At 41.4% G+C, this 22,119-nt stretch overlaps 1 protein-coding gene across 3 annotated transcripts in view; it reads left to right on the plus strand.

Moving 5' to 3' along the window:
• The window catches only part of fam193a (family with sequence similarity 193 member A), a 52,802-nt gene extending 43,988 nt beyond the window's left edge, over positions 1–8,814 (plus strand). For all 3 annotated transcript variants that reach the window (XM_079498642.1, XM_079498643.1, XM_079498644.1), the window contains 5 exons: positions 862–1,116; positions 1,577–2,150; positions 2,398–2,871; positions 5,487–5,568; positions 7,278–8,814. In XM_079498642.1, the coding sequence (XP_079354768.1) occupies positions 862–1,116; positions 1,577–2,150; positions 2,398–2,871; positions 5,487–5,568; positions 7,278–7,371 (1,479 nt within the window). In that variant the 3' untranslated portion in view covers positions 7,372–8,814. The remainder of the gene's footprint in view (positions 1–861; positions 1,117–1,576; positions 2,151–2,397; positions 2,872–5,486; positions 5,569–7,277) is intronic.
• Positions 8,815–22,119: the final 13,305 nt, after the last annotated feature.

The raw sequence follows: 22,119 nt of genomic DNA on the forward strand, positions 1-22,119 counted from the left end.
ATAAATTGTTATTTTGATCAATGTTTTCCTATTATCTCTCCTATGGTACCAAGTACCAACATCAATTCAGCATGGAAATGTGGACATATTCTTTCATTTGGGTCTGCAAGGCAAAATATCATCAAATGATGGTCTGTAGCTCAAATAATGGGCCTTAACATGAAAAGCGTTGAAAACCACTGCTTTAATCCATGTGGCCTATAGACGCCTTAACAAACGTCACACTGATAAGCACCAGCATGTGCGTGCAGGCCGGCAGCACAAGAACCCCACCTCATAAGATGCAATGGAAAAGTTCTAACAAAAAAATGCCCCATCAAACTTTCAGATGCTGTTTTCCTCCCAGTGTGGAGGAAGAATGATTAGGATTTTTATTGTGATCTCTCACTCTTGAAATATATAATCCATTGGTTTCTGATGTGTGTGTGAACAATAATAGCAATTCAAAGCAGTTGTCCTCAAAACCACATTTGCTGTCATAAGAACAGGAGGTGCGCTCATGATCACGGCAGCAGAGCCCGTTTGTCCATGGCTGTACGCGCACCAGCAGACCTCTACGCTCACAACAGTGGTATCCGCGATGTGATGTGAGCTTGTATATCAGCTGTTCTCTGCGCAATACTGTTGCGCTTTGAAGTATAAATGTCTCCTAGGGTGCACCTCACTAGCCAACACACAAGAGGAGGTTGAATGAACTGAAACCAGCGCTCTCCAAAACAACAGGTTTGGAGATCTGTTGGGAATTGATTACATGAAACAGTCACCCTTGCGCCCAGTCCCAATGTTTGTAAACAAATAATTGGTCTATACTTTTTAATAGTAAACTGACACTCCATCCATCCATCCCTCCATGTGTCTCAGCCCCCCGCAGCTCCCACCAGCCGTAACTATGCAGAGATGAGGGAGAAGCTGCGTCTGCGGCTGACCAAGCGGAAGGAGGAGCAGCAGCCCAAGCGGGAGGAGCCTGCGGCGCTGCCGGAGAGAGACGTGGCCATCGGAGGAGGGGTGGAGGACCACCGGCGGGTGGAGGACCTGCTGCAGTTCATCAACAGCGCCGAAACCAAGCCCGCCTCCAGCTCCAAGGCTGCCAAACGGGCCAGGCACAAACAGAAGAAGGTGACAGTTTTTAAATTGCTTGATTCTTGATTTAGATATTTGATATTCATTTTAGCTGTCCTGGCCCCTTCCTATACAAACCCATTGTAGCTTCAAACTCTATTTTAACCGGATTGAATCGGATTAATCAAAATCACCCGTCCTTTTTTTATGGTGACTGATACTGCCCTCCTAATATGTGAGGGGGCCGTGTTTTTTCATTTACTCTTTTTGTTGTCGAGGGGCGGGGCATGTGGGTGATGCACACTATGACATAAAAATAAATGTTTGCTTTTTTTAATCATTTATTTGTTGTGCTTCAGATGAGATTATAAGCAAGTGATCTGTGCTAAAAATGACAAAGGCATTAAGGGAAAATAATGCATTCTGCGCAGTTCAAGGCATGGTCGAGTCATTGCTTATTGTCCCTTGCTTATTCGAACACACATTCATTTCATCATAGCGTGTTCTGTGTTTTCAGATGGAGGAGAAGGCTCGCCTGGAGGCGGAGGCGCGCGAACGCGAGGAGCAGCAGCAGCAGCAGGAGGAGGAGGAGCGCAGTCGGAGGCGTGCGGAGGAGGAGGCCGCGCTCCAGCGGGAACTCCTCCGCCTGCAGGAGCTGCAGCACCTCCGCCAGGCCGCCAAGAAGAAGAAGAAGGAGCGCTCCAAGGAGAACGCCGCTCCTCCCCCCGCCGCCGCCGCGCCTCCTCCCCAGAGCAACAACCCCCAGCCCCTGCGGCAGACAGCCCAGAATGTTCTGGAGAAAAACCTCCACCACGGCAGGACCTCCACGCAGCTCCTCCACTCCCTCAGCCGCATCAACCCCGACCGCCAGGAGCAGCACCAGCCGCTTCCTCCTCCTCCTCCTCCCCGGACCAACGGAGAGGCGGCGCCACCGCGCCACACGCAGCCTCAGCACAGCCCCAAGAACGCCAGGGAGAAACACACCCCCGCCACCCATATGCCCACCACACCCACCAAACCAAACAACCACCTCCAACCCCCGGTCAGCCTCTTCAACGGCATGTCGACCACGCCTCAGCCCGAGGTCAAAGGTACGTGGATTGACCCGTTACGTGGATTGACCCATTAAAGACCAGGAACATACATTTGGCAACACTGACAGCACCGAAACATAATTGTTCATATTTTGCTAATAGTTTATAGTGTGCTAGTGAGGTGTTTATAGCGCTAGTGAGAAGGCTTTCTTTCACACCGTTTGCACAAATTGCAGAATGGTCCTAAGAATTCAGTCATCATGAGAGTATTCATTCATTTATTTTTATTTTTTCATCCCTGAAGGTAGGGCCAAGCATTTGGCCAAGATGGCCACCAGCACCGACACTGTGGTCAAGAAAGCGGCAGAGGTTCCCAGAGGCTCAGAGCTGCTGGGAAAGATGGTTAACGGCACCTCCATCACCACCTCCACCAACACACACGACACCAAAGCAACCGGAGGCAGGCTGCCCGCCGAGGCCCTGGCGCCGCTCATCACCATCCCCGAGACCCACAGGAAAGAGGAGAGGAACGGAACCCACCACCACCATGTCTCTGTTGGGAAGAGGCAGCACCCAAGTCAGATGAAGGAGGAAAGGAGAAGCCCTCCAGTGGTGACCTTGTCCTCCTCTCCGTCCCCACCTCCTCCTCCACCCTCCTACACCACCTCCTACTCCCAGCCTCAGGAGCAGCAGAACGGGAAGGCTGAGTCCCCGCAGCCCAAGAGCAAGACCAAGAAGAACAAGAAGAAGAAAGGAGACAAGATGAACACCTCCATAGGTCGGTGTCTTTTCATTTCAGATAGATTTGGATGTATTTTACTTCAGCTTTGTTTTTATTTCACAGTCACATTAAATCACGTAGTTTCCTACATAGCCTGTCTAGCCCGTGCCAGCTTTTTTGAGCAATTTTACTTATCTTTCAAGACCCACAGAACATTTAGTTCTATGACGATGTAAACACCAAATATCTCAAAAGAAAAAAGAATCTCTACTTTCATTGAGTCTCCTACCAGACAGTAGTACTCCGGTGGTCATAAAAATATTGGCTCAATAAGGAGACAAAAAGAAAACAAATCTCCATGAATTCAAGGCTTCATGGGGCTTGTAATAGATAGAAACTTTGTCACTTTTTTTGGGCGAACTACTACTCTGTTAAGAAGCGAGACTGACGAAATTGACGCACTTCCGGGAACACAGAATCATGTCCAGGGCACAGGGCACATACTTTCGTTTTCATCAGAAGCACTGGAAACAGTCCCACACTGCCGCGATCATTTTTTATTGATCTCCGAAAACATGTTTTGTATGAAAACCTCAATATATGAGCTTAATTCCAATACAAAGCGTTTTTTGGATACGCGATAGCCGGGGCCTAGTGGATGGAAAATATCCGATGTCACGACCGAGGAAGGGGCCCGTTGCCAAGTGATGATCACAACAAAAGCCAGTAAAATTCAATTTTGAAAACTATAAACTAATGTTGTCACGATACTGGATTTCAAACTCCGATATGATATTTGGAAACGTATTGATTTAAAAAAGCTGTGCAGTCTTATGCACTTTCATAGTAACATTTGTTTTATTATACATATGCATATTTTTATTATGCATTGTATTTGCATCTTATGCATTTTCATAGTGACATTATTATTATACATAGTAACTATGGATTATTACCAAAGTACACATAAAAGTAAAGTTGTGAAGCACAACAGCATTTAATTTATTTCTGACCATAGTCAACCACATCATCTTGGTTTATATTCTTTATTTTATAACTATATGTTCAGTTCAGATTATCCAATGCATCCATGCAGTCTAAGGCCAGCCTACTCAAACTTGTATTATTGTTGTTATTATATCCGAAAATTCCAGCATCTGTTCACTGCTTGTTTTCTAGTCGTACATAAAATACAAATTAAAGGTGTAGTGAAATGAAAAACTTTTTTCACACTTTAGACTATATCCGTGGTCATCATATGGGCATACCTAACAATGGCAAATTCTCATGTTTGTGTGTTTTTATATCAGAAGTCCATAAAAATATGTGTGTGTCGAGGCCCACATCAATAAAATCCAATGAAAATTAAGCTCACCAGTTTGATTCCCATGCTTCATTGTCCTCCAACACAGCTGGTTTTGATTAAAGAACTACTCTGTTTTTAATCTCATTCAAGATGACATCCAGACATTGTATTACTCGTTTTAAACTTAATCATCACGCTAAAATATGTATATAGGTTGTGTATACGTAGGTTAGAAATAATCCCCTGGCTTTGACCCACGACTCTGTCACTTTGTTTACAAACGACACTGCACGTGAGAGACTTCCTCTCCCATAGCCTGGAGGGATGCGACGCTCTGATTTCGTTCAGAAACTTCAGAGCCAGCGTTTCAAGCTGAAATTGAAAATAAAATGCCCACCATTTCCGTTTCACTGCACCTTTAAAGGCGTAGTGAAACGGAAATGGTGGACATTTTATTTTGAAGTTTCAGACGGTTTCAAGTTGAAACACCTCTGAAGTTTCTGTTCAATCAGAGTGTCACATCCCTTCAGGCGATGGGACTGTAGCTAGGGACGGTAGCTATGCTATACGCACGACAGCATGGAGTGTTTGTTTACAAGTCAGATAGACGGCCAGCTGTACCAGTTTACTGTTATGTGGCTTATTTCTAGCCTATAATGTTTTCAGATACATATTTTAGCGTAATGATTAAGTTTAATCAGTAGCAGCTGTGTTGGACGGATGCGCAGATATGGGGAATTAAACGGGTGAGCTTCATTTTTATTGGCTTATCGATGTGGGCCTCGACACGTCATCACGCAGTACGTTTTCAGGAAGTAGTTAAAATTAGATTGTATGGACTTTTGATATGAAAATACACAAATGAAAATTGACCCATTTTCGTTGGCATCCATTGTTAGGTATGCTCATATGATGACCACGGAGTACCCTAATTCAATTATTAGAGCTCATTAATATGAGCCCTGATGAAGACCGATTTAGCTCGAAACATGTTGATTCAATAAAGATTCTTCTCCTTTTTAACCCATTCTGGGCGGGAACCCCTTTTGGTGTTTTACCCCCTCAGGCCGGGAACTTATTTTGGGGTTCTGTACAGTATGTACAGTATTCAAAAATGTAAAAAAATGTATGCTGCTATTTAATATTTGAAGTTTTTCAGGAAACTTAGGTCAGGATTTAGAGGCGTTTTTAGAATCGGCCTTAGGCCTAAATGGGTTAACTATTTTGTGTGCCCGGATCGCCGGATTTTACTTGAAGGATAAGCCCCTTGAGATGCATCATGTTTTAATACATTTCAAAGGAACAATATTGTTAAGGGCTACACTAAAGGATGCCATTTGTATTCATATACCATGTTTGCTTGCAGATGATGTGTTCCTTCCCAAAGACATCGATCTGGACAGCACTGAAATGGACGAGACTGAAAGAGAAGTCGAATATTTCAAAAGGTATGTACAGTTTAGCGTGTTGTCACCATGACGGGCGGTATCTTCCACTAGTTATGGATACAGCAAAGATGTCATACATATTGTTGCTGTCTATCGTTGATTCTCCACATTTCTCTTCACTGCTGAGTCAAACAAAAGTAACAAATATACGCCCACAGCTTGTTATTGCAAAATTGAAAGTGGTTAAGTCTATCTGTGGGCTTTATGTAAGGGATAATATCTGGCTAGGTGGTCATTGTCGAGAGATAATTCACAGACGGAGTTTAACCACCGAGGCGAGGTTAAACTCCCTGGTGAATTATATCCCGACAATGACCACCTAGCCAGATATTGTCCTGCTTATTACATGGCTACCTAACATAATATAATAAATTGACCCAATACACAACAAAAAAAGTATTCCATAAGTTCGCGCTGGCTGCGTCTGCCCAGCTGCAGGGTTGGAGCACTGTCGGAAAACAAGGAAGGGAGTTGATCAAATAGAATCCATTGTTGGTTACTGCTAGTCTATTTCTTGCTCAAATGTTTTCAAAAACATTTTTGAGAGCAATGTTTAGATGTAAATGATATTGTGTGTCAGTGTGTGTGTGTGTGTGTGTGTGTGTGTGTGTGTTTACATGGCTGTCATGTTGGAAACGGCAGTAAATCAAGTGGGGCGCAGCTGGTGCTCAGAGGGTTTGATTAGGCAGCGGTCTGTTATAGAGCGGAGCAGTCATTATCAAGACATAACTCACCGCTGAATTCAGCGATTGACCAATCAGAATCAAGCATTCAACCAAGCCATGTAATAAAAATATTTAAGACCTGAGGCAGATTCTTAATATCTTACAAATCATAACAGTTATTTTGCTATATCAGTGGTTCTCCAGCTTTGTAAAGAATATGTATTTGGCCATGATCCCCCATTTCAAAAATATTTTGTTCCAGGCACCCTTTTATTTATTTATTTATATCACATCTACAAGCTCGCAGTGCTAAAATCTATGCCCCTCATGCTTTTAATGGCTTAACCAATAGAATGTATTAACAAGAGCTTGTGATTGAATCATTACATTGGATCGATTAGAAAATAGTATTTTTTTCATGAAAAGTTAAATTTTTACAATCTTCTATAGAGGATCTTTTGTCAGTTTATGCTTCATTTAGCTAGTAGACTAGACATTATAGGGTAGAGAGACAGGAAACTGAGGGCAGAGCATAGCAGATGTGAACTTGGGTCCTGGTGACTCAGACAGCATGTGGTTAATGGACTAACTGTTATTGCAAGAATTCCCTCTAAAGTTACTACTAGAGTTACTGGTAAACTCGGTGTCACTAAAGTTACTACTAGTTGTACTGCTATGTTACCACTAGAATCATACAAACTGTCTTCTCCGTGTGTATCTTCATCTCTCTAAAAAAATAAATGGGGACATATCGGCTGCATAACAGCAACATAACGCCGACAGCCGTTTAAAAAAATAAAAATCAGGCAGAAACCGCAACGTTGTTTTTTTGTTTATTTTTTCATAAATACTCCAGCGTTACATCAAAGTAGCAGATCTGCAACCTCGAAACACGGCGCAAAGCGACATGTTTTGAGCTTGTAAGATCTGACCTTTAGCTATTTTTTTATTTGAATCCTGAACAAATTGGACATTTGAGGTTTCCACCCGACAGAGACCGATAATGGCAATCAACATGCTTCTGAGTCTTCCGTCTCTCATCAGGTTCTGTTTGGACTCGGCCCGGCAGACCCGCCAGCGATTGTCCATCAACTGGTCCAACTTCAGCCTGAAGAAAGCCACCTTCGCTGCACATTGAAGAGTGGGTGTGGTCTACTGGCGTGACTGACTGACTGACAGAACGTGGCAGGAAGCAATCAGCCCCCAAATCTGACAAATCCATCATCCCCAAAACAATGTCGTCGTCGTCGTCCTTTTCCCGGTGTTCTCCTGCTCTTTGCCCAAAACCACCTTACACCAATGGATCTAAAAGTTTGGAATGCATTAGGCTACGGACCCCCACAACTCTTTAGAATGCACAAATGGAACCAAATGTGCCCGTACAAGGGTCAGTTTGTTTGCGCTACAGTTGCCGACCTGTAAGTGTCCACTTGGTTCCAATTTGTGTATACACTCGGCAGTTACAGACCTGTAAGGGTCCATTTGGTTCCTAACTATCAATCATATTTAAGCTGGGGACCCCCTGGAACCCCCTCAAGGACCCCACTTTGAGAACCACTGACCCACAGCCATGTATAACTGTTGCCCTCCCATGCATCCCCACTCTGCTGTGCCCACAATCTGTCCCATGATGCCTTGCTTTGCTCTCGTCGCTGTGTGGTTCCAACCACAAAACCCCCGCCCGGACTGAATGAACCCTTCTCGCAGAATCTATGAGAAAGTAAATTAATAAATAAATTAATAAATAAATATCACACAGACGCGCTACATGTGGAAAAATCACCAAAATTGCTACTTCTCACTGATTTAATGGTCCTTTGTGTGCTTCATGAGTCTGAGTCAGTGCGTCGTTTTTCTCTCTCTTGACTGAAGAGGAACCAGTGATCTCTCCACCATTTGCCCCCCCCCCCCCCCCCCCCCCCCCCCCAAAAGACACGTTTGTGTACGTTTGGTTGGAGTTAACATCCAAACGAGAGGAGGAAGAACGAAAGGAGGATGATGATGATGATTATCTGGATAAAACAGAAGAAAGAAAAACATGAAAAGACAAATGTTATGAAAAACTAAAAAGAAAAAAAAAACTACAGCTGTACAATTGAGTTATTGTGGCTTTACAATCCTGTCGTTATCCAACTGAGCACGGCCTCATCGATGAAAAATTACAGGGGAATGGGCTTGGTCAGCTGGTCACCCAAACCCCTACCATCCCCCCATCCTCCTACAACTTAAACTGACTTCACCGCAAGGAAGAAGCATAATACTTGACAATGTTCTCTTTTTTTTTTTCTCAGTTATTTTTAACAAAATGTTGAGTAAAAGTGTACCAGTTACAGATTATTATTATTATAATTATTATTATATTATTATTATTTTTGTTTTCTTTTTGACTTGTAGCCGGCTTGTATCAGAATACTTTCAGAATGAAATTGAGAAAACAAAGAACAGTACTCACACCATGGATCTGTTATAGAGTGTATATTGTATTAACACTGAAGCCAAACTGGCTACTTTTTAACATATTGTTAAGTAATATTAAAATCTTGTCTTTCTTTTTTGAAAGATGGAATACAGTAGTATGGCAGGAGGCGTGTCTTGTGTCTAAACTTATTTTTCCTTGCAGGCAGTAGACAAAAACACCCCCAAGAAAAGAGGCATGTCAGGTTTGTAACCTTAAAATAGTATCCCTATTTTGGCCATGTAGATATATAGGTGACACTGACATTTTTCAAAATCTTCTCAAATATTTTCACAAAGTGACTGATCTACAACCTCACAACGTGCCATATGATGACGACTTGTGCGCTTGTAGATTGTCTATTTTCAAATAGCTGAAGTTTTTAGATGAGACGCAGCTAGAAAAGATTCAAAGCGACAGTGTATCTGTCAACGTTCAGACACAGGCAGACAGACAAATACAGATAACTCCATATGAGACACAGATTGACTGTTACGAATTCTATGTCAACGGGTAATTCATATTACGTTCCCAACTTGCATCGTTCCCAAGTTAGGCCGGTGGCCGACGATCACAGGTCTAGTTAGTATAATTGAAGTGTCCCAATACAGCCTTTGGTGTGAAGAGAGAGAGTAAGCCTTGCCGAGCCATGAGGCCCATAGGGGCAGGAGCCTCCTGTTTCTGTAGCATGAGGCAGCTTGATGTAGGCCTACAAGTACACCCCCTGGACATGGCACTAGTATGTCACAGGGACTTACCCCAATCCAACCCTTGATGCTGAGTAGAGGCACTGGGTCCCATTTTTTTCATATTTGGTATGCCCCGGCTGGGGATCGAACCCCGACCTCCCAGTCCCAGGGCAGACACTCGCACCACGAGGCCACTGAACTGGACATGAAGAGAAGGTGAGTGGAAATGTTTTAACACTTGGTCATTCATTTTGTAGCTGCAGTTTAAGCCAGCTCACTTTGGATTGAAGCTTCTTGAAGTTCGTTGTGAGGTTAGATTCTGTAGCAGCTATAAACATCGGGCGTTGCTTTGTATCTTCATGTCGCAAGGGACCCAAACTTATGAATTAACCACTATGTCCCTATTTCAAAACGTTAGCGTTAACTGGAACTTTTTATTTTTGCTTTGTAATTTGTAATTTTAATATATTTTTTAAAGCCTGTGCTGTACAAAATCAAGTACAACTAAAGTTCAAATTTGACAGCAACGTTACTTGGTAGCTGAGTATAATATTTGTTAATTTGACCAGGACTATCTATACTTTGGCTCAAGCAGGATACTGGGGCTGAGTGATCTAAATGCAGAACAAAGTCACATGAGAGTTTCATCATCACCCCTTCCAGGTTTTTTCATGTTGAGTGTGTGCGTGTGTGTTGGGGGGGGGGGGGGGGGGGGGGTGTTGGGGTTGTGACCCTAAGGCTGTGGTGAATAACATTTACTGGTGGTGGTGATACAGACGATATACAATGACATTGACATCACTGCTGTCTCTTTCTGTGTGTGCCTTGCTCGCAGGTGCCGGGCGCACAAGGCTAGAGTGAGTCATATCCAGGCTGTGTGAGTGAGTGCCTTCTGGGAAATCAAACCCTCCACAGTCGCAACCTTCAGTCCAAGGTTGCTGTAACTGAGTCGAGTGGAGCCCAAGGTTAGAGGTTATGTTTCTCTGATGGCTGATGGGAATACACTGTGCAGTATTCTGGGCAGGGTTTCCCAAATGTCTTCAGCTCGAGATCTAAAACTGAAATTTGGCATTTCCTCCGGGGACTCAAACTTATTAATTAATCACGTAAGCCCTAATTCAATAATAGTGAAACTAGCTGATCTACAATTAGCTTTTTCATTTTAATTAAAATTATTGTATCTTTATTTATTTTTCTAACTATTTTTCATGAAGAAGAAAAATATATATAGTTATAGTTTTTTACTGCTTTGCCTAATTGTACAGCACTTTGGTCAACTTTGTTGTTTTAAATGTGCTCTATAAATAAAGTTGGAATAGTTGGACTGGGGAATAATATGTGATTTACTCGTGACCCATAAATGCATGTCTGCGACCCAGGGTTTGATAAACATTGTACTATGCCTTCATCAGCCCACTAGGGGCTCTATGTGTGAAACTGTAGAGCTAAGCCCTGTGAGGCTATTATGAAATCAAGTGCTTTCCCCACTGCTCCTCCAGTGGTGTGATGTGAGTGACATGAGCTCATAGTGTGACCTCAGCGCATAGAGAGAGATGGATTACACCATAAAGTGTTCATTCAATAACGTCGCCACAAATACACTGTGGATCCGTCCATAGCTCTAACCCAATGAAAGAAAATGTAATAATTATGTGTCTGCCTCATATGTGCTATTTAAATTCAAAGGTGGCGTAAATGTGATTTTGTGTTGTTTTTTTCAGTAGCACTGACTGTCCTCATTGGATGACATTTTAACCCACCTGACTTTTTTTTATTACATTCCATGTATCAAAGAGCTGGTGAGACAAGGATACCTCTGTGACTGAACAAATGCTACAGCAACGATTGTGAGAATATATAGCTTCTTTACAAACAACTATCGCACCATTAAAGTGAAAAATATACTTGGCATTGCACATTTTAAAATTAAAGTCATAAAAGTTCTTTAACAGCACCATAAAAGGAAGTGCAGTCAGAATGAAACCAGCACTAATGTAGTGAATACAAGACACACGCTAGAAGGCAATTATAGAATATATAAAAATGTAAATATGACACTGACACTTCTCAGAAACATACTGGGGGTTTGCTGTCAAAACCCTATGGCCTACATAATAACCCCCATTATCACGACCTGACATGCTCCCCTGTGTCGTAAAAAACACCCGACTGTCATCTCTGAACCCTTTCTTTTTTCAATATAGCATACTTTGAACTCCACGGCCAAAGTCTGACTTTACCACCATGCACGGGGGGAGAAGTACTTTTAATTAAAGGGATATTTCACTTTCAAAAAAACGTTTGGTCATTTTATTGTCTACTCAGGCTACCCCAGACAGTTTTTAAGTTGCTTGATTCAGTATTTAGATGTTTGATATTCATTGTAGCCGCCCCGCGGATTCCTCACCCTCATTATTTTCCAAAATGAATTATTAAAAAAAAAAATCGCACTGACACCAGTGTGAAGTGAGGTGCGATCTTATCATTGTGCATCCACTTACGTACTTAATCTCATTCCGGCCAATCAGAATTTGCGTCCTCACCTTTGTCTTCAATGCTTGTGTTTACACAAACACTCAAAATTGTCCATTCATTGTCAATGGGATTTAATGTTTGTGTAGGACAAAGTTTGCACACACACACACACGTGCACACACACACACACACACACACACACACACACCAATAGCTGGAGATAGGAAGGGCTATCACCCCTCAAAAATAAATTAAAAAAACGAATTAAAAACACGGCCCCTCACCTATTAGAAGATTATCAGTCACCAGAAAAAAGGACAGGTGTTTTTGATGAATCTAACATGGTTAAAATGGAGTTAGAAGTTACAATGGGTTTGTATAGAAAGGGGGCGGGGCACCTACAATGAATAACAAATGTCTAAATTCTGAATCAAGCAATTTAAAAACGGTCTGCAGTGTTCACATAAGCCTGAGTAGAGGATGAATTGACCAAAGGTTTTTTGAAAGTGAAAAGTCTTTTACTTTGCTTTGGTTTTACTTGAGCAAAAGTACAAAAGTAATGGCATCACCAAAAGTGAAAGAACTTAATATGCAGAATGTGCCATTTCACAATTGTTTTTCAAAAGTATGCAACATTTGCATCTTGTGTCGTATCGCATTGCAAAGTAACTTGCAACTAAACTACTAAAGTGTTCATATAATTGTAGTGGAGTAAAACGTAAAATAAAATTAGCATTTTGCACCAGTGGTGAGTTGAGGTATAATGCATTGGGGGGGTCGAGTATTAAGTAAAAGTACCTCCAAATGTAACTAAGTACAGAATTGTACTAAATGTACTTAGTTACTTTCCATCACTGCGTTTACCATCAGCTTGCAGTGGTTTCTGTATAACATTTCCATGCTCTTACTTAGAGCATGTGAATGAGGTTAGATGATGGCTGCTGATAGTAGAGCAGCTACACTTCCTGTATGTGGCGTTTCACATCTATGTACAGTATACGCTTTCACTCTGACTGATCGCCAACGTGGCTGAAATACAGTGGCGTACAGACATTTAGAGGGGCAGGTGCTCAAGTGAAAAAAGGGCACCTTGTGCAGCGTGTGGAACCGCTGCCGGTTGGCTGAGATTTATAGATTTTGTGGCCTAAATAATATATTAGAAGCTTTTTTCTTATCAAGAATTGATCAATGCCACCATGGTCCACATACTGTACAGTAGTAACTAGTAAGGACCGTGAAACGTGCTGTCAGGATGCTCAAAACGAGAGTGATAACCAACAGTTTGTGAGATTTTGTCAAATTGTTTGGGAGCGCGACCCACACGTTTAGATGTGTTGCTCTTTCCCCAAGTGCATGATCCTTACAAGTTATAGCTCGTTGTAAAGGTGACAATCAATGATTATGATATAAAATGCAATACCAATTGGTAGGGGAGAAATAATTGGCCAAAGTTACTTTTCCAAACCTTTTTTTAGGAGTCTAGATCTGCCATTTGTGATGATCAGATGTGGGTTATGGTCTGTGCTCCCCAAAAATAATTCCCTTTGAGCCAGGGCTGTCGTCTTGGTACGAACTACCCATAAACCTGCAAAAATCTGTATCCAGCAATTTTCTTCAAGTATATCATGTTTTATTACAACTTGTGGCGACTGGGCTACAAGATTCGGCATTATTGTGAGGGGAAGGATTGCGATACACAACCGGATACAGACATTAGTAACTGGTCAGTTCAGACTGAGGACGACCTAGAGAGGAGTTCAGAATGAAAACCAGGCTTTCTTTTCCACCATGTGGAAAGACTGGTGACGTGAGTGAGGTTAAGTAATATGACAAAGTACAGTATATAAGTTGTTAATGATTGCTTTGTATTTTGTATTAGAACAGGTAAAGTACAAGAGGAAGTGAGATTAAACAATGTCCAGAAAGATTAGACTCCTTCCTCTTATTTATTTCAGAACTGGGGGAGAGGGAGAAATACCATTCTTACAAACATGGAGAATGAGCGCGCTGAGAGAAATGTATACTGTATATGTCTGAAGGAGACAACCGTCCTGCCGAGGGCAGAGCATATAATGACTCATGGTTTATTTCAGGTATGAGTGATTGTCTGACATTGTGTTGCTGGCTGTCACGCTGAGGTCGGAGCTTCCCTGTCTGGTGCAGGGCCTCCCTGTGTGCCGCTGAATGTACAATACATACATACTGTGCATGGTCAAAAGTAGGGACGTCCTGATACACTTTTTTCATTTCCGATCCGATCCCCATACCACAATTTCTGTGCTAGCCAATACCGATACCAGAGAATAATATATATATGTAATTATAAAAAAAACATATCTTATTTTGAAGTCCACCAACCGGGAATAGTAGCTATCTAGCTATATACTGTATCATGTTTATAGCAGACTCCTCACTCAAATGTGCACTTGCAGTTTGGGCAACTCGAAAGCAAACTCCACATGCCCCAACATTTTATTTACCTGCCATAGTGTCAACCCCTGTGTCGGATCGGTGGTTCGACTGGCATATTTGCCGATACCGATATGACCCGATATGCCCAAATAAGGGCCGATCTGATACTTGTCCGATACCGATACAGAATCTGGACATCTCTAGTCAAAGGTATGTAAACCTGGGGTTATTCTGGGTCGAACATTGACATAAAACAGCCAATTGACATGCAAGCTTGTAGATTGGCTGTTTTTTTCAAAGATTTGGTGAGGTGAGAAAAGGATGGGTCCTAGTAGACCTTGGGGAGATTGTGGTCAATGAAGACTTTTGATATCGTCGCTGTCTGGTCACGGGTGGAAACTTCATATGTCCAAAATTTTCAGGATTCAAAATATATATTTGAGCAAAAGTGGCAGATCTACAAGCTCAAAACGCATCACAAACCGTTTCGAGCTTTCATTTACTGTAGGAGAAAACTATCGCACACCTAGCAATCAGGCGTATGCACAGGTGCGTAGGCCAGTGGACATCAAAGAAAGCAATAAGGTACACCCGCACACTGTATCTGCTCGGCACAAGAGTATTGTCTTATTTAATGAGCTTTCATTTACGAAAAATCCACAAACGTTAGAATATGGAGATGGAGAGGTTTTCTGCCTGACAACAACAACATGTAGGTTTTAAGTGATTAAGCCATGACTCTTCGTCATGCAACTATTAAGGACAATAGCTCATCTACAATCACTTTGCAAGCTTACAGATCTGCTGTTTTCCCCTCTTTGTTGGTTATGAGGAGATAAACCACTTAAATCCCAGCATCCGTATTATGAGGAAAGCTTTCACAGGAAAATAGCAGATTGACAAGTTCATGCGTCGTGAGCTAACAGAAAACACTAGTATAGAGGCCTGAGGGACTACTCGACCATAATGGGGTTTAAGAAAATCTCCAAATGCCATTTGGACAATAGTTGGGCTCAGTTAAAAAAAAAAAAAAAGGGATCCACAGGGGCTTTCGAGGCCTGGAGACGAAGAAAAACGAACCCGTTGTGCCAGGTTTGGATGGTTTCGTGATGAAGCCAGCCAATGCCTTGTGGGCCCGCAGACTAGGGACAAACCCCAGCGCTGCTGATGTGCATCGGTCGGTGCCATGCTGTCCCACGCCGTTGCACGGGGGCAGGTCCCTGTACAATGACAGGGGACGGCGCTGAGCACCAATGGGCCCCATTAAGAAGGGATCAGAGCTGCCCCTAGCTTGTAATCAGTAAGGGAATCTTTTCATTGTCAACCTTGCCTGCAGCGCTTCAGGATCACATGCACACACTGCTCACACACGCACAGAGCAGGGAAAACCCCCCCGACACACACACACACACACACACATCCCTGCACACCCCTACAACAAACACCCCATCCCCCTGTCCTCAAACATGGAGGCACTGGTGTTTTGTGACTGCCAGTGGGCCAAGTAAGGACTTCTATACAGGGGTGGGACGTACACAAACGTTTCTGTCGGACAGAAACCTGTTATGTCCGTATTCTATGTTTTTTTTAATTAACGCCCTAATTGATAATACTACAGCATGACGCAAGCATCAAGAGTAGCCGATCTGCAAGCTCGAAACATTTGAGTTTGTAGATCTGCTAAGTTTTTGAATTTGAATCCTGAAAATATTTGTGGACATATGAGGTTTCCACCCGACCGACAAGCACTGTGCATTTGAGGTACTTTTACTTTGCTTGTGTATGTACACTTAACCCAATACTTTACGCTTCTACTCCACTACATCTCAGAGGCAATTGTTGTACACCACTACGGTTATTTGAAAACTTTTGTTAGAAGTTACTTTGTAGATTTATATTATTTATTATTACAAAATATGCATTAACCAATTACTCTGTCTATTCGAAAGATCTACAGTATTTGTGAAAGTTTTTAACAATGTATTGTGAGAACCTGGGGGCAAAATGAGTGTGTGTATATGCAAACGTTGTCAGCTTATAATAGAACCCACCACCCCCATCCGCAAGCACCCCCCCCCCCCCCCACCCCACCCCACCCCTGTGCGTATGTATAAAGTTAAAATAATCACCTCACTTCACTTCAGTGTCTGTGCTGTACTTTCAAGTCGACCAGAGAGCGTCTGTCTGCGTTGTTTTGTTGGGAATTCCCTTGTGATGACGGGGAAATTCCCATTCTTTTCAGATACGCACACAGATTAAAGGCCCCTGATCTATCCATCCATTCTGTGTGTCTGTCTGGATGGCTTGTCACCGAGGCTATGCTTTTGCCAATGTGTTTGAGAAGATTGTTGAGGTCCATTTTAGAAGAGCCATATCTTATCCAACATTCATTCATTCTATATATAAAATGATCTGAGAGATCATTAAGGGAGACCCTAATTTACAATGATGCCAAGATTACACGCATATAAATAACATAAGAACTATAAAGAAAAACAATGTTAACAGCAATCAGTTAAAACGGTTGCATACATACAGATAATGCACGTTATTAAGTAAGTTCCTAAAATGGCCAATAGATGCTAGGGTATTCAGTTTAAGGTTGGGGTCATCCCTATGTTCCCCAGGTTCTATGTTCCCCACTTACCTTAGGGTTAGCGTTAGGTTTCTGGTTAAAGGACTTCAGTGTTTTGTACTATACAATTGTATGTATAAGTACAGAACAAAGAATGTTTGTTTTTGCCATCTTTGTTGAAGAGACTGAGCAATTATGTTTTAGTTTATTTTATGCTAGTGTTCATTTTTAGTTGGCTAAGACTAGATAGTTTAAGTAGCCTAAAGTTCAATGGATTGTTCAAAGACTGATCTTAAATCAGAATTTGCTACTAAAAGTAACACTAAGACTAAGTTGCTAAAACACTTTTAGTCTTTCTAGAATGACTAAAATTACTAGGTTAGGTTTTCTGGTTTATTCTAAGTGGGGAACAAAGAACCTTTTTTGCATGGTGGGAACATAGCACCTGGGGAACATAGGTACGCTCCCTTAAGGTCTTCAAAGAATTAGGTTCACCAACGCTGAAAGCAGTCAGCATTGTTGGGGTTTCCAAGGGGATCCTCAGCTTAAAGGACTTAATACAGCGTCACAATAATTGTATCACTTTATCCATTTATACATTGGCTATTGAAAATAGATCTACAAGCTTACAGCGCGTCACTTTGTGCTGTGTTGCGAGCTTGCACAGCTGCTACATCTTGTACATCTGCATTTGAAAATGTCTCCCTGGCCCATAACATTTTCAGATGGCGCTCTATTTGTTGTTTCAGACCAGAGCTGTCCCAGTTATACATTCAGTGGAGGAAAGGAACTATAAGTACCTTTATTCAAGTACTGTACTTGGGTACAATTTTGATGTACATTTTGTTGCTGTCGGCCAGAAACGTCTCATTTATTTATATTATGTATTTTTTTCGTAAATGAATGCCCTACTTAATCATAGTACTACAGCATCACAGAGAAGCATCAAGAGAGAGATATGCAAGCTCGAAACGCGGTGTGAAGCGGCACGTTTTGAGCTTGTCTATCTGCTACTTTTGAATGTGAATCTTGACTACTACACCTCAGAGGCAAGGCTAATATTGTAATTTTTTTTTCTCCTCTACAATTGTGTTTAGTTCCTAGTCACTTAGATTTAGATTATTACAAAAAACATTTAAGCAAATGTTTGAATACTTCGGCTATTCAAAAATAAGTCTACAAGCTCACAACATGTCACATCGTGGCACATTGTGAGCTTGCGATTGTGAGCATACAGGTGCATGTAGATCGGCTATTTTCAAAACGTTTGACAAATCTAGAAAGCATTTGTTTGTATTGGTAATGTACGTGTATTTTGATGCAAATACTCAAGTAAAAATTTCAACACAGCGTATTATATACCCTGTGTTATATACACTAGGCCTATATATAGGCCTAGTGTCATTGCTAATTTTACATAAGTAAAAAAAAAAAAAAAAGAAAGAGAAAAAAAAGCCCCTTCCCCGTTCAGAAAGGGACCGGCCGCTATCATCACCTGACTTCATTTATTTTACACCCTCCTCTCATTAAGATGTGTCTTTTGTTACAGACAAAGGGTTTTTAACCGTAGTGAGGGAATGTTGTGATCTACGTAATTCTTTCCACTCTACGGGTGTGTGTGTGTCTGTGTTGTAAATGTGTAGGTGTGTGTTGGCGTGGGGAGAATCCCTTGCCAGCCCACTAATAGCTTTTTGTGAGGCCATCATGTGAGTAGTCAAAAAGCTGCACTTAAGTAAATGTGTTGTTGCTTTAAAAAATAATGACTCAAGTAGAGGTAAAAGTAGTCTAATCCAAATAATGACTCAAGTAGAGGTAAAAGTAGTCTAATCCAAATAATGACTTGAGTAAGACAGTATCTAGTTGAAAGATTACTCATTCATTACCCCATTCATATTATCAGATGTATTGTTTAAATAATCAGAATGTAATGCTGTGTGTGTGTGTGTGTGTGTGTGTGTGTGTGTGTGTGTGTGTGTGTGTGTGTGTGTGTGTGTGTGTGTGTGTGTGTGTGTGTGTGTGTGTGTGTGTGTGTGTGTGTGTGTGTGTGTGTGTGTGTGTGTGTGTGTGTGTGTGTGTGTGTGTGTGTGTGTGTGTGTGTGTGTGTGTGTGTGTGTGTTCAAAATTCATCAAAATATTTTGAAAATGGCGGCTCTAGAAGTTCAGTTTATAAATAGACCGGCACGAATAAACAAAGTAAATACTTCTACTTCACTTTCACTATCTCAGAGGCAAATACTGTTCCCTGTCTCTGTTGGGTGGAAACGGTTACATTTCAGGATTCAAATAAAAAAAGGCAAACTATCAGATGTACAAGCCGTGTTTGGAGCTTGTCGATCTGCTACTGATACATTTATGTGACGCTGTAGTATGAAAGTAGGGTGTTAAATTTACAAAAAAAACAAATATTTAAAATATTGACAGTGGCGGCTTGTTATTCCACTACAATTATGGGAAAATCTTACACTTACTTATGGAAAAAAGGACATCAACGAAAGTAAAGGTGCCTCACATTTGTGCTCAAGACAATACTTGAGTAAACATAGCCTACTTAGTTACTTTCAATACTTGAGTAAACATAGCCTACTTAGTTACTTTCAATACTTGAGTAAACATAGCCTACTTAGTTACTTTCAATACTTGAGTAAACATAGCCTACTTAGTTACTTTCAATACTTGAGTAAACATAGCCTACTTAGTTACTTTCAATACTTGAGTAAACATAGCCTACTTAGTTACTTTCCGCCAGGGTTGTAAGGAGATCAAGGCAGGAAAGAAGAAAGTTTGAGCGCTTTTACCACAAAAAAGGGTTTCAGATATTTAGAAGCTTGTTCCACAAACGGCACACTCGTAGGGTCTCTCTTAGCTTATTTACAAAACAAGTAAGGGGTTTTCAGATGTTTACAAGCAAAGGGTGGCTAAGGCCACCCCACACACCAAATCTTTTTTCAGAATCCGAATTGAGTGGGTAAAATTATTATCGTTTCCATCAGCTTTCGGGAAGGAAGGAAGAATTTACATATCTCCATACTATACTCCATACTAACTTTTTGTAACATAGAGCAAGGAAAAAGGATAGAAGTCAAATAATCAAATGTTTCTGATGGGAGATATAGTGAGAAATATATTAATATATAGCATAATTCATAACATGAGGTTAAAAGTAGCAGCAGATGTGTTGTAGTTATGGTGCAGTAATGGAACAATATAATAGATGTAAAACACACTGTAGGCCTCTTCGCCAAAAATAACTACTTTCGCAGAATGTTCACCACAGAATAGAAACGATGAGTTTCATGTGGTTAAACTGTTCTGTCTCTTCACTGCAGAGTCTCGTGGGAGTTAGTTGGGTACACTTTGCTGCAGTAAATGGTGCATTTATATCACCACCTTTATCCAAAGCCAGTTACAATTACCGGTATATGCGTTATTACATTCTCCCATTCAAACACACAACGGAGGAACCCATGCAAGGCACCAACCTGTTCATCACGAGCTGTTTTGGGTTCAGTGGTCTCGTGTAGCCAGACAACTATAATTCCAAAATCTCTGAATGTTACAGTATAGAGGCAGGGACTACACATCCCCAAAAGCCGAGACTGGAAGCTGTCATCTGTTCGTCGTTTTGTCCTTTTGCAATAAGCAGCCAGCGATATATGCTTTGATTATTTTGATTCATATTAGGACATATTTGCACAACTGTAAAGACGAAACGGAAGCGGGGTCACGTCCATTTTATCCTCATCATTTCCGGAGCTTCCATGCTCAAAAGACCAGAGGTAGGCCTACTGAATCTCTGGTCTTTTGTGCCTTGCTCAAGGATACGCTAACACGGTGGGAGCAGGGGAATCGAGCTGACTAGAGAAAATGAACCGGGAACCTTCTGATTCCCAAGCTCTTACCTCCTCATCCACTGCCACTTCAGACTTTAACTAATTGCAATGGCTTCTGGAAGAAGTAGTGCAAATCTAAAGGTTTTCAAATAGTTGTAGGGGAGTAAAAAGTACAATATTTGCCTCTGAGATGTAAAGGAGTAGAAGTATAGCAAAATTGAAAAAAGTATCTCAATAATATACTTGAGTAAATTGACTTGGTTACTTCTGCCACTGTGGTTTAGAGCTATATTACCTTTGAATTGAGTTGATCTAGTGGAGTCATTGTGCAATTTACATACCAAACATGATCACATGATACAGTGTAATTTCCTTGTATGAAGGTGAACAAACAATGATGGCCAAGCACACGTACTGTAGTGTAGTACCAACAAAAGACTTGTTTGATCTGCACGCCCTCTGTAACGCCCTACTTCCTGTTCGGCAGGGGATGTCCATACGTACTCGCGCACACAGCTCTCTAGGGCTGCGACCATACTATTTACTTTATCCATAAATCAAATAATTCAATTGTTTTATGTATATGTGTGCTATTTGATACATCGTCATAAAACGGTATCACACTAGTTTCACTATTTAGAAATCTCAACGTCCCCCCCGAAATACATTTTGTATAAAAAAGTAAATTATATACACACACAGTTCAATCAACTGTTGCACCCTACAACAGCTTTCTCCTTCTATCGCCTCTGTTGGGTGGAAACCTCATATGTCCAAAACTGTTACTTTAGTAGACACAAGATACTGCAGATCTGCTACTTTTGATGCTTTTGTGTGACTCTTTTAGTATGATCAAGTAGGGTGTTCATTTATGAAAGAATATGGAGATAAGAGGTTTCTGCCCGAAAGATATATTCAAGCCCGGTTGTATTAGTTAGTTAGGCTAGTCTAACTGTAACCAGAGCTTCAGTTCAGTACGCGTTCACTTCAGACACACAACAGCTGGGAATCTGGCAGTCACACACTAACAGCATGCCCATTCAGGCTGAGTTCAGAAGGGGTTTTCCACTGTGTACACATGTATGTCCACACACACATACAGACACAGGCACACACACACACGCACACACACACACACGTGACACACACGGACAGTCGCGTACACACTTTGGCTATGGTCAACATTTTCGTGGTCTAGGGGTTTGTGCTCAGAATTTCAGGTCGACAATTTTGACAAACTAATTACAAATCTCAGTTACATGTCTTTGTTGTTTTACAGTTCATAAATCACCACCATATGATGCAGAATGTAGTAAACAATATTATTTTTATTATAAAAATAATTCTTTGCCAGCTCTCAATTCAAGTCTCAATTCAGATGTTTCTTTTTTTTCCACAAAAATGTGTTTTTAAAAAAAGAAAACATTCTAAACTCACTTCCCTTTTTTGT

This window comes from Electrona antarctica (genome assembly GCF_951216825.1).
Source record: "Electrona antarctica genome assembly, chromosome: 4".
Taxonomy (NCBI): domain Eukaryota; kingdom Metazoa; phylum Chordata; class Actinopteri; order Myctophiformes; family Myctophidae; genus Electrona; species Electrona antarctica.